At 39.3% G+C, this 14550-nt stretch overlaps 1 protein-coding gene across 3 annotated transcripts in view; it reads left to right on the top strand.

The window, feature by feature from the left end:
- LOC137039173 (leucine-rich repeat transmembrane neuronal protein 4) overlaps positions 1-13793 on the top strand; it is a 246089-nt gene extending 232296 nt beyond the window's left edge. For 2 of the 3 annotated variants that reach the window (XM_067414432.1, XM_067414431.1), the window contains exon 3: positions 10612-13793. In XM_067414432.1, the coding sequence (XP_067270533.1) occupies positions 10612-10833 (222 nt within the window). In that variant the 3' untranslated portion in view covers positions 10834-13793. The remainder of the gene's footprint in view (positions 1-10611) is intronic. The other variant, XM_067414433.1, reaches the window with a different exon arrangement.
- The last annotated feature ends 757 nt before the right edge of the window (positions 13794-14550 follow it).

Here is a 14550-nt window from a genome sequence, read left to right on the forward strand (position 1 = left end):
ATATTTTTAAACATATTCTAAAGTGTACCTCTTTTTTCCCTTCACTGATTTAGTGGTGTTTGACAAGATCAGACAAGATAATTATCGTACTTAAAAGAGTGGGCAATGATATTTTAACATACGCGCACAGCTAAAGATGATTTTTCAACATTTGTAATTTGCAATGCTAAAAAGTTAAATGTCATCCTAATAAGAGCAGCATCAGAGAGAGAAAGTAATTACTAAAAATCTTTGAATGAATCAATTTTTAGGAGACATTTTCCAAGAAAACCCAATTAAACAATACAAAAATGCCTCATTATTGGAAAATCTTTAGTGTGTGTGTGCGTGTGTGTTTACAAAACTATGAAAAATTGGAAATACCAGATTCACAGGGATAATAGTGTCTGAACTTAATTTGAGTGATATTCAGCTAGGAATTACCTTTATGCAGAATAAGCTGTTCTTCATGTTAGTGAATCTGAATTTAAATATGTATGACACATACTATTAATTTCGGTATGTTTAAAACATTTAGTAAATGTAATATATATATATACTCATGCAGTAGCTCAAACAGACTCTTTGGGATACTCTTTTTAGCATACAGCAACTTACAAGGAGACATCAATTATAATTTTGAATACTATTTAGGCTAGACTGGGAATGCAGCATACTTTTTTTTCTTCATTTAAAGGCCACTGAAGTATCTTGGAATGAGACTTCATTCACCCCAATGAAAAGCATATTTACACTGTCTGAATCGTTCCCTATCCCCTATACAGTGCACTATGTGCCATTCACCATGTAGAAAACAGTAAATGTGTGAACAAGTGACTGATTTCAGCGTCTGTTTATAATGTAGGGGGCGGGGCTTCAGACTCTAGAGAGCGTTTGATTGGACAGAAAATCTGATGAGAAGCTGAAGTGCAGAGTGATGTCATCAAAATCATCAATTCATATCGTATAATATGTAATCCGCATACATGGTTTCAGTTTTATGTTTAAAAAGATCTATTTTGCCATGATATAAGATTATGGTCATATCACCCACTTCTAGTAGTAAACAGAAGAATTCATCCAAACATAGCCAAAATTTGTTATGTATTCAGCTCTCAATAGGAAGTGTGGTGGATATGCACTCCAAAGCTCTGTATTGTGAAGAAAAGGGAGTTTCTAAGGCGCAATCCTGTGCATCAACTGCACTTAGCTCTAGACACAGAACACTGGCAAGAGCCCAGACGCGAACCGCTATGAGTCACATCTTTAAAAGCTCTGACCGCAGCAGCCAAAAGCAAAAGCTCCCAATATTTGTGATTAAACCGGGATGGACAACAGGCGTGCAAAGCCAAAAAGCCTTTTATTTTTAAAATATTCATCACTCCCAAGCATCTTTAATCTTGTTTTCAGAAGGAACGGGGGCGGAGGGGTGTTTGCGAAGGAAACAACACCATAGTCACACACTTCAGTGGGAATGTGATCAGAAATGCTGTTTTATGCATACACGCCTTTTTTGTTAGCAGTTGTCCCCTATGTTCCCTTTGCACTTGTTGTACGTTGGTTTAAAAAGGAAAGGGAATGGTTAAACTTTAATCCCATTTGCATTTATGGATAATTGATTGCTTGGTTGCATACTGAGTGATCGCTCCAGCAGTCCATTAAACAGAGAAATAGGATTGACAAGGCTATACAAATGGGGTTTGTATCCGGCAAAGGTCGATCGCTAACTCTAAGTCCTTGTTCCCAGATGAATGCGGTGAAACGCAGCTGTGTGATGAAGACTGCGCCGCATGAAGATTAATCCAACCTTGTGGATCTTATAAATCCGCCCCTATGTAAACAATGCGATGTGATTGAGATGCATATGAACACGGAACACTTCAAAATGCACACGAAAGCTCTAGAGACAATGCTAAAAAACACTTTTCTTAAATAGCCAGAACGCAGTCGTAATTGAAGCGCGTAAAAAGGACATGCAAAACAAGGACATTAACAAGAGATTATATGCATTTGAAATGCTGCTTGATTTAGCCCCGTCCTTTCTCAACACGATTGTAAACGTGCTAAAAGTGGCAATTTGTTCAACACAAAAGAGCCATACACTCTTTTTAAATGCTTCTAAGACAACATTTTCACTTCTTTATTTCCAGCTATGTAATTAGACAAACTGAGCCTTGAAGTCATTCCACAGGCCTTTTATGGGGACCCCCAACTAAGCAAATTTGCATAATCGTTTTCTTCATTTGGGGTATACAGTGCCCCCGAAAGGGTTTTCACACTTAACATCAGAGTTGTTGGCCGTTAGACACTGCCAAACCTTCAAAACAGGCGAGGGGAGGGAGCTCTGTAGCGCCACCTTTTTACTAAAGATGGGGATTAGTTTGACCTACAGACACCAAACGTGATATATATATATTGTTGTTATTAAGCCGGACAACTTTCTTACTCACAGTAATTAGCTCTGACCAACAGGAAGTCAGCAATTTTGCTTTAACTATGTGGGGTTGTGTGTGTGTGTGTGTGTGTGTGTGTGTGTGTGTGTGTGTGTGTGTGTGTGTGTGTGTTTTATAATCAGGCTCTGAATTGTGAATTACTCCTTCTACATGTAATTTCATTATATATGCAAGCAATAGCCAAAAGTGGGTTATAAATAAACTGTAACAAAATTAAAAGTTAATATAAGTATTTTATAATAACTTTAATAAAGTGTGGGACTTGTTCTGTGTGAATTTTTATTTATATTTTTAATGTTTTTCAGGGTTGTTCATAATCAAAAAAATATTAAATCAATTATTTAGATGAAAAGAAAGACGGTACATAAAGACTTTGTGTTTGTTTGAGGTTGGTGGAACATTTTCATAGTTAATGTGATTTTTCTACACCTGTGGTTCCTCTTGAGAAACTGAAAACTAAAGCTGATTTAAAAAGCTGCTTTTTATCTTTTGTTTTGTATGAACAAAATAGCTCATTTGTGCAGCTAAATGGAGTTATTGTCTCCCAAAAGAAAGAATTGACTCTGAAATAATTCCAGTTCTATATATTTAAATTATTTCCAGCCTGTGGTCTCTTTATTGTGAGCAATGTCTACTTTGACCCGCCCTCAAACACTGGTTTGTGTTGTCAACATGTTGAGAAGTCTTGTTTCCTGCGCTGCTAAAGCAAATCCACTTTCATGCACTTTCAAAGCATAAGACTTGCGCTCAAACAGTTTGCCATCGTTATTGTTCGTATCACTGTGTATCAAGTGCTGAGGAAGCCTTCTGAGCTGAAATTCAGTTATGGTAATGGCCGCTTTGTCTCTGACATGTGCTGTAAGCAGTCGGCCAATCACAACAGACTAAACCATCTGAACAATCAACCAATCAGAGCAGTCATGCAATCACAACAGACTGAACCATCTGACCAATCAACCAATCAGAGCAGTCATGCAATCACAACAGACTGAACCATCTGACCAATCAGAGCAGAGTCAACCAATCACAACAGACTGAACCATCTAGACAATCAACCAATCAGAGCAGTTGCCAAACCACAACAGACTGAACCATCTGACCAATCAGAGCAGTCACCCAATCACAACAGACTGAACCATCTAGACAATCAGAGCAGTCGACCAATTACAACAGACTGAGCCATCTGACCAATCAACCAATCAGAGCATTCGCCCAATCACAACAGACTGAGCCATCTGACCAATCAACCAATCAGAGCATTCGTCCAATCACAACAGACTGAGTCATCTGACCAATCAAACAATCAGAGCATTCGCCCAATCACAACAGACTGAACCATCTGACCAATCAACCAATCAAAGCAGTCGCCCAATCACAACAGACTGAACCATCTGACCAATCAGAGCATTCGCCCAATCACAACAGACTGAGCCATCTGACCAATCAAACAATCAGAGCATTCGCCCAATCACAACAGACTGAGCCATCTGACCAATCAACCAATCAGAGCATTCGCCCAATCACAACAGACTGAGCCATCTGACCAATCAAACAATCAGAGCATTCGCCCAATCACAACAGACTGAACCATCTGACCAATCAACCAATCAAAGCAGTCGCCTAATCACAACAGACTGAGCCATCTGACCAATCAGAGCATTCGCCCAATCACAACAGACTGAACCATCTGACCAATCAGAGCATTCGCCCAATCACAACAGACTGAACCATCTGACCAATCAGAGCAGTCGCCCAATCACAACAGACTAAACCATCTGACCAATCAGAGCAGAGTCAACCAATCACAACAGACTGAGCCATCTGACCAATAAACCAATCAGAGCATTCGCCCGATCACAACAGACTGAGCCATCTGACCAATCAGAGCAGAGTCAAACAATCACAACAGACTGAACCGTCTGACCAATCAGAGCAGAGTAGACTTTAGATAGACCAGACCCTTGATTGATCTTTATGTGAAATGTTTGCTCATGCTCAAGGGAAGCTGAGCCACACAGACACAACATGCCCTTCCATATTCCGTAGACACTTTATAACCCCGATTTAATATTTTATGCAGATATGATTTATTTAAAAATGAACTGACAACACACCCAATGTGTGTCTTCCCTCACACCAACACTCTTTGGTGCCAGTGTACTTACGAATGCCATAATGTGCTGTATGAAGCATGTTAGGGAAGGAGACAAACACACCAACGGAGTGCCATTACAGACAAACACAGTCCTCTGCCCACTTCCTAAAGTGAATTTCATAAACATATCTCAGTCTCCGTCATTGCGACGGGAGGAAGGGGCCGTATTTAATCTGACAAGCATTCGTCGTAAATCGATCTTTCTTCTGTTGGGTAATGCAGCACAATCCAATTGCGGGCGGATGGAACATGCACCATGTCTCTGGACAATTCGTCTCTTCTCTCTAATGTTTGCACGGCGTTAGCGTCCGCGAGTTTAACGCAATCGGTTTAGAGAGTTCACAGATGGCGGAGGTGCTGTTAATCAATCGCAACAGATTGCATTTCAGTTCTCTTAGCCACAGAAATGCGCTTCTCTATCTTTCTTAATCGCTTAGAGGAACCTGTTCTTGTGATGCAATTAAAAGGTGTAATTGACAATACCATTATATCACTCCCTGTCCACATTAGTGCCGTCGCCATTAGAATATTCCGCACCAATCATCACGTTGCAGGTTGCATTTCTCATTAGTGTCTCCAGGACGGAGTTCATTTGTTCCTCTAATAAACTAAGAAGCTAAGCATCATCCTGTGCAGTTCATTGTACGCAAACTTACCTGCTTATCTCACACATTAATGCTGGGGTCTGCTTCCTTTAAAACAGTCAGGAGCTAATATTACTTAATTAGCACATAATTATATACAATTCAAAGCAGCAGTGAGGCAGAGGTTGGGATGGCGGAAGCCAAACCCACGGTATCAGCAAAATGGCTGTAATGCAATAAGTGGTCTCCACTTAATGGAGTCAAGCCCTCCATTTAAGAGAATAAAAGCAGTGGTATGAAAGTGCTTTCTCTCTAGAGCCCGGGACTGCATATAAATCAGGTCCACCGAGCGGCCCGCCAACCGCTGCCGCGTTCAGATGCTGCTTATGAAGATGTGTGTATCATAGATGTGTGTCTGTGTATGCTCAATCCTGTCTGTGACATGTTTTGTGCTTTAAATGTTATCTATCCATCCATCGTTCTGTCCATCTATCATTCTGTCCATCCATCCATCGGTGTAAGTGAATGTTCCACTCACCACGCTATCAGATATGATTTAGAATATACCACACAAGTCATTGTTCTGTCCGTCCATCCATTCATCCATCCATCTATCGTTCTGTCCATCCATCGGTGTAAGTGAATGTTCCACTCACCACGCTATCAAATATGATTTAGAATATACCACACAAGTCATTGTTCTGTCCATCCATCCATCCATTGTTCTGTCCATCTATCATTCTGTCCATCCATCCATCCATCGGTGTAAGTGAATGTTACACTCACCACGCTTTCAAATATGATTCAGAATTTACCACACAAGTCATCGTTCTGTCCATCCATCCATCTATCGTTCTGTCCATCCATGCATTCATCCATCTATCGTTCTGTCCATCCATTGTTCTGTCCATCTGTCCATCCATCCATCCATCTATCGTTCTGTCCATCCATCGGTGTAGGTGAATGTTCCACTCACCACGCTATCAAATATGATTTAGAATACACCACACAAGTCATCGTTCTGTCCATCCATGCATCCATCCATCTATCTATTGTTCTGTCCATCCATCATTCTGTCCATCCATCCATCCATCCATCTCTATCTGTGTAAGTGAATGTTCCACACACCACGCTATCAGATATGATTTAGAATATACCACACAAGTCATCGTTCTGTCCATTCATTCATCCATCCATCTATCGTTCTGTCCATCCATTCATTCATCCATCCATCTATCGTTCTGTCCATCCATTCATTCATCCATCCATCTATCGTTCTGTCCATCCATTGTTCTGTCCATCCATTCATTCATCCATCCATCTATCGTTCTGCACATCCATCATTCTGTCCATCCATTCGTTCAATCCATCCATTGTTCTGTCCATCCATCCATCTATCGTTCTGTCCATCCATTGTTCTGTCCAGAGGTGTAGTGGTAAAAAAAGAGGTGGGTAAACTATAAATTCTGGGTGACCGCATCGTGGTCACGGTAAGGTGGGCCACTGCCTAGCGGTGTATGCAGCCCGATCTCACGGCAATTCGTACTTATTTTACGAGGTGACTAATATGAGCCCATATGAGAGAACACACTTGAACATATTCACATTAAACAAACTTGAATCAAAGAATTTTACTTGTCTTAAAAAAATTACTCAAGCCGACTAATCGATTATCTAAATAGTTGTCGATTACAGCTTTTGGCAGGTGGAGATTAACGACAGAAGGATGAATTTGGTGCCACATATTAATTTAAAGAAAACTCAGTTTCTGTAATTAACAGAAGAAAGACAATATAAGTTGCACTGTGTTTTCCACAAGTGTAGCCTAATGGCTGCCGACATTAACAGACGATTTTGCTAAACTAAAAAAAACAATAAAACCAAAAATGTTCCATTTGAACACAGAATACACTGCATCATTACAGATTTTTTTACAGGGTTTCGACATGCTCTCTACATTAAACCAGCTGCCTGTGATTAATTAATATCACAACAATGTCCAGAGTGCCTCTTTGTCCACTTGAAAAGTGTTTGAAAAGTGTCACAAGCTGATTAAATGTACTACAAATGGATAATTATGTCATTTTGAAAATTGCCGGATATCCATTTTTGAATCTTGGTTGCGTGTCGTTCATGAATGATTCGTTCATTTTGAACGAATCTTTAATATGACTCGGGACTACAGAGTTGTCTCAGAGAGTGATTCGTTCATTTTGTGTTGACCGTGCATGCGTATTGGTTCACATATGGGTTCTGATCGTTCTGATTCTAAATTGACAGGTGAGATCCGAGTCTTTTGTTCTTCCTGTCAGTCCCATAGAGACGGAAAGAGAAAAGATTGGTTCATTTTGCTGAACAAGACTCAAAGATCCGAGTCAGTAAAATGATCCGACCTTCCCACTACTCTCACTGACAGTTGCAGCGCAATATGAAAGACTTTGTCTAACTGTACAATAAACAACCAATGAAAATGAACAATATGAAACTAAAACGACATAAGCTTAATTAAAATGGCTTAGGAACTGTAGGCTATTTAGAGGTGGATAAACTCAATTTAGAGGTGGATAAATGCACTTTGGAGGTGGGTTAACGCTATTTTCGAATTTTGGGAGGTGCGTAAACAGCGTTTACGTCAGTTTAGCCTCCACTACATCCCCGTTCTGTCCATCCATCCATCGGTCTAAGTGAATGTTCCACTCACCACGCTATCAGATATGATTTAGAATATACCACACAAGTCATTGTTCTGTCCATCCATCTAACATTCTGTCCATCCATCGTTCTGTCCATCCATCCATCCATTCATCCATCCGTTCGTGTAAGTGAATGTTTCACTCACCACACTATCAGATATGATTTAGAATATACCACACAAGTCATCGTTCTGTCCATTCATCCATCCATCTAATGTTCTGTCCATCCGTCCGTCCATCGGTCTAAAGTGAATGTTTCACTCACCACGCTATCAGATATGATTTAGAATATACCACACAAGTCATTGTTCTGTCTGTCCATCCATCCATCCATCTATCGTTCTGTCCATCAGTCCGTCCATCCATCCATCCATCCATCCATCTATCATTATGTCCATCCATCCATCTATCGTTCTGTCCATCTATCATGTCCATCCATCTATCATTCTGTCCATCCATCCATCCATCCATCCATCCATCCATCATTCTGTCCATCCATCCATCCATCTCTATCGGTGTAAGTGAATGTTACACTCACCACGCTATCAGATATGATTTAGAATATAGCACACAAGTCATCGTTCTGTCTGTCCATCCATCCATCCATCCATCTAACATTCTGTCCATCCATCGTTCTGTCCATCCATCCATCCATCCGTTCGTGTAAGTGAATGTTTCACTCACCATACTATCAGATATGATTTAGAATATACCACACAAGTCATTGTTCTGTCTGTCCATCCATCCATCCATCTATCGTTCTGTCCATCTGTCCGTCCATCCATCCATCCATCTATCGTTCTGTCCATCTATCATGTCCATCCATCCATCCATCCATCCATCTATCATTCTGTCCATCCATCCATCCATCTCTATCGGTGTAAGTGATTGTTACACTCACCACGCTATCAGATATGATTTAGAATATACAACACAAGTCATTGTTCTGTCCATTCATCCATCCATCTATCATTCTGTCCATATCTATCCATCCATCCATCTCTATCGGTGTAAGTGAATGCTGCACTCACCACGCTATCAGATATGATTTTGAATATACCACACGTCATATGGATGGACTGGTTAAGTTGCGTTTTTGTTTTTCAAAACAATTATTTTGTTTTAAACAAATGTTCATTATGGGGGCACTGTCTCTTTAAGCTAATGAGCTTTCTTTCTTCTACACTGTTGTGCGTATCATTTTCATCCAGTGCTCCTATTGCAGCATCACTGTCAGCTAATAGAAAGCATGTTTGACATGCTACAATACCTCTTGCACAAGTGGTAAAATGGTTCGTTTATGAGCCCTGGTTACCCTAATGATGAACTCTAAATGATGTTATCACATTTTGCATTCCAAAGGTACTAATTACCACCAAATTAGACTCAAAGGAGTAATTAGGGTTTCTTTTGTGAAGGATGTTGGAGGGAGAAATCAGAATCTGAATGTGATGTTAATTACTGAAACGGTAACACTATTTTCCCTTTCAGTGTGATCTTCTGATCTTTATGCCATATCTAATATTATTAGCATTCTCCACCTGGCAGATGCATTTCCAGTTATTTGCGAACGCTTGTCGTATTGGCACCGTTGAAGAGAGCGAGCGGGTGGCCGGCTTGCCAATCTCATTCCATTTGCTGTGTGTTAAACTTTTGATTGGCCTGTTGCTGCAAATGGAGAATGTATTTATGGGGTTGATTGCAGAGCTCATGGGCCTCTTACGAGAGAGGGGAACTCATTTGCAGTCCAATGAAAATACATTTCACACACTTTAGATAGGTTTTATCCATGTACGCTGCACTCGGTTGGACGCTGCCACCATTTAAGGCTGCATTTACACCAAGGCACAGATCCATGTACTATTTATTTCTGTCTGTTTACATTCTTTCAAGACACAAAAGTGTTTTTACATGAATACGGCACAAAACAGCCAGGCTCCAAGTGTAATATATATTATTTTAACATGTAATATGTATGTGTATATTACTTATCATAATATTCATATATATTACATACATATTTATTACTTTTATTAATACATTTTTACACAAATACACCACAAAACAGCCAGGGTCCAAATGTAACATTATATATTTTTTTAGGTATCTGATATTATTTTAATATCTAGTATATTTGCAATATATATTCTCATAATATTTATGCTGTTCACGTTATAAGTGCCTAATTTTGGCCTGATTGTCATTTTAGAGAAATACCAACTACCATATAATTACAATATATATTTTTTTTAAAACAAGTATAACACATTTTTATATTTTATTTAAAAAAATTATAAAAAAATTATATATTTTTGTATAGTTATAAAACAACATTATCATATATTGATTTTAGCATTATATTAGTTAAACAATTATATTTATAAAATTAATCATTCAATTATATAATATGGAAAGCCCATTTCCGCCACTGAATAACTTTTTAGTTTTAGAATTTTTATCTCAGAATTCTGACTATTTTTACTTCGTCAAAATTCTGACTTTATATCACGCTTTTGTGAGAAAAAAAGTCAGAAAGTCCGAATTCTGAGATAAAAATTACTTTTTATCTTTTTATGTAATAGCGAAAACGAGCTTTGGATGATTAAAATGAAGTGAATTAGTAAGTTCACCACATACGAAATACAGCCGGCATCCTTGATCCTACAGCAGATCGCTCTATGAAATACAGCATTAATGCTAACCATGTTCCTCTTTGTCTTTTCTCTCTCACTCTCTCTCTCTCTCAGGCCCCTCAACAGATGGGTACATTGGCGTTCTACAGGTACGAGCAGCCCATCGTGGACTACTGCCAAGCTCACCAGCCCCTGCACATGAACAGGGGCTTTGAGCCCCCGTCTCAGGCCCTCGAGGGGCTGGGGGCACGAGAACGCTGCGCCGTCCCATCCACTGGCCTCCTTCCTTCCGTGCCTGCAGCCCCTCTGTCAGACATCCGCACCCTACCCCAGTGAGCCGGAGATGGACTTGTCCCTGTCGCCTGTTTTCCTCGATGAATGTCCCCGGAGGGCGTACGCTCCACCCCCGACATGAACCCGCCACGAGACTGATTCAGAGATATATGGGCCAGTGTGATGGACTACAGACTCTCAGGAGAGGACAGGATCGACTCTTTGTCTTTGTCGTGAAGTGGGTTAAAACGCACTCTGGTTTGTCATTCGCAAGAATCATCATCACTGTACAATTGATGTGTTTGGAATAAGGTTTTTTTGGGGGGAAGGGGGGGTGTATTTTATCCTGATGCTTTGGGTTTTTTGTGAGCTCAACCCTCTAAAAGTTTCAAAAGCATCAGGCTAAAGTCTCAACCGGGAAATAAACATCAAGGCCTTTACTGACTCTACAGCACGCATACTTTGACGAGCAAACAATGGTGTTCTCCCACAACCAGAAGTAATTAAACTTAAAACGCCGTCCCTTACTTGGGACTCAAGAAACCAGAGCAAAGGAATTTCTGAGCATAATCACTTTTATCGCTTTCTAATAAGGCCTTTCGGAAGGACTCCTGCCCCGTGAAGTCAGCGATAATTGCTTTATGAAAAAAAAAAAAAAAAAATTGGCCAAATTTAATTCCTCAAGGTGAGCTGCCGAATTTGAATTGTAAATTATAATATGACCCTCACTCGGCGGCTATTCTATAGTGCATCTTTAAAGCGAGTCTCGATCGTTTGGTATTACGATGAAAGAACCCATCACGCCATGTTGATTTTACTCTGAAGATCACTGACAGCTGTGACATCATTTATCAGTGCTGTTTTACACCGACTGTGGGAAATGTCTGACACAATCTGTGAGATATTCACATCGAGTTTCCTTTCACTTTTAGGATGATAACACCAGGGTCATTCCTGTTAGGCCTTGACTTCTGTGGTAGTTTAATTTATTTCTGTAAAATGGTCTTGAAGAAAATCAGGTCAAGATCAGGCTCTAGTGACGTGATTCATTTATCAATGACGAGACATTTTACACAAGAAGGAAACTTTTAAATCGCCTTGTAAAATGTTGCTGTCCTACTGACGTGCGATTTATCAAGCAGGATGTTGGTTTCCCTTCAAAATGATGTCACTTCCTGGAGGATGATGTCATTAAGTAACTCTTTATGAACCCGGACATACGTCAATTAACAATTAAAACACGTTTTAGAGGATTATTCAGCACCGAAATATAACACGACTATTATTTTTTACCATGGCAAGAATGTTTACATGAAAATATATTTTTAAATAGTCTTAAAATTTTATCAAGCAGGATGTTTTCCCTCCAAAATGATGTCACTTACTGAAGGAAGATGTCATTAAGTAACTATGCTTGTAAAACACATTTTACAAATAACAACAGAATAGAAAACGATGACACGACCAAGAACAATTAAAGCGAAAATATCTGCACTTCAAACTTTAATATAACGTGATTTTTTTTTTTTTACCACGGCAAGAACATTTACACGAGGATGGTATTTTTTAAATCGTCTTTTAAAAATGTATCAAGTAAAATTATGTCACTTGCTGATGTCATTTAAAGGTTCAGTGTGTAAATTTTAGCGCCATATAGCGGTGAGGTTGTGAATTGCAACCGTTCCCTTTCAAAGCACATAGAGAAGCTATGGTGGCCCACACAGGACAAAGATAATGTCGTCTGAGACAGCAAAGAGTAGCTAGCACTCTGTAGAGAAGTTTGTCTGTTTGGGGCTACTGTAGAAACATGACGGTGCAAAATTGGTGACTTCCCTGGAAGGAGAAAGGAGTGTATGAGATAAAAACGGCTCATTCTAAGGTAAAAAAAAACATAATGGTTCATTATGCAAGATGTTTATACACCATTGAAAACTTTGTCATTTATATTATATTGCATTTCTGTCAATAGATCATCCTATACATTACACACTGGACCTTTAAAGAACTTACACAAGTGAGGACACATGAAAATGACTTGTTTTAGGGGACGCCAATATGTCCAGCATAGCAGGAATGACCCACATCTGTTGTTGAAGCCTATTGGTCGTACCCATTAAGAAAGTGGATGTATGTTGCCGTGTACTACGTTAGTACCATAAACTGTTAAACATCATCATCCTGCACTTCTGTCCCACGTAACATCACCTATTGGACATTGCGCCGTTTCTTGAAGAGGCCCGGACGATCCATTAAATGACATGGAATAGATTCCTTTTCTTTCGGTTTTGCCACAACTCACATTCCAGCCGGAACTGTACAAATAAAGACCATGGGAGTGGCCTAGAGACACTATAAAGTGTGAGAAAGCACTTCCCAGACTGGACTACTTGTCTTGTACATATTATGTAAATTAAAACAAGGATGTCTTTGCTTCTACAGAAACACAATCTTGTTACCTAGAAGAGGAGCCTTATCTTTAATCCAGGAGGAAGTGAAAATGCATTCAGTGTGTGTGTGTGTGTGTATGTGCGTGTGTGTGGGTGCGTGCGTGCGTGCGCGGGTGCATGAACTGAAAGTGCGAATGGAAAAAGAAAGAGAAGATGGCTGTGTTAGAATATTAGCCTGCTGTTTGAAAAAGAACATTGGTTTAAAAAAAATTACTTTCCTTTGCGATTTTACATAATTGCAACATATGTTCGAAGCATCTGTCAAGTGGGACGGTGCGTCAAACACCTGTCCTCTAATAATGATTACAGTGATTTTCCAACCAAATGTTTTTATACCAGTATTTATGTGAGAAAAAAAGAAGATAAGTATATACTTTTACATTTTAGAACATTCTCCCGACCCTGTCAATGCAATACTTGCGTCTGTAAAGCGGAATGACCCGTTTCAGTTCTGATGCCAAGATTGTGATGATTATTTTAAGCATTTGACTGTGTTTCCCTGTATCTTAGCAATGAGGTTGATATATTTCATTTTGTCTATTCAACAGTTATAAAACGTAAATTTGTTTTTTTTAATATGCCTGACCGCCTCTTATTTTCTTTATTTCGAGGACATCTGACACCATGAGCACCATGTTTTGAAGAAGTCATAGAAAGTTCAACCAGAAACATACTTCACGTAATTACATTAATATCCTATTTAAATTCCATTCTTGTGTTGCTGTGACAGTACACATTTTTCTTGCAAATATTGTGCAATAATCCTAAGCAAGATTCTCAACCTATTAACATTTCTGCAACATGCAGTTGTGTTGCATTATACATTGTGTGAATGATATTTGACTCCCTTTCGGAATCATTTTACATGCAACCAAATAATCCATTAGTAATCAGATTGACGGCTCAATCGGACTGAAAAGCCTTCATGTGCTGCACCTTAAAGGCTAGTTCAGGCACTAAAGACGTCGTTACAAAGCACATCTCACTACAGTGGCTCTACAATCATTACATGAAGCAACGAGAATAGCCTTTGTGCACAAAGAAAAAACTAAATAACTTATATAGTGATGGGCCGATTTTAAAACAATGTTTTGAATGTTATGAATCAGCGTATCGATTCAGGATTCTGCTCGCCAATGTCACGTGATTTCAGCAATTTGACACACGGATCCGATCCAATCAGATTTCAACAAAAATATCTTAATTTGTGTGCCGAAGATGAAGGGAGGTCTTACGGGTGTTGAACGACATTAGGGTAAGTAATTAATGACAGAATTTTCATTTCTGGGTGAAATAACCCTTTAATCGAACTGATTGAGACCAATCTGAATTC

The sequence above is a fragment of the Pseudorasbora parva genome, chromosome 13 (assembly GCF_024679245.1).
Source record: "Pseudorasbora parva isolate DD20220531a chromosome 13, ASM2467924v1, whole genome shotgun sequence".
Lineage (NCBI taxonomy): Eukaryota > Metazoa > Chordata > Actinopteri > Cypriniformes > Gobionidae > Pseudorasbora > Pseudorasbora parva.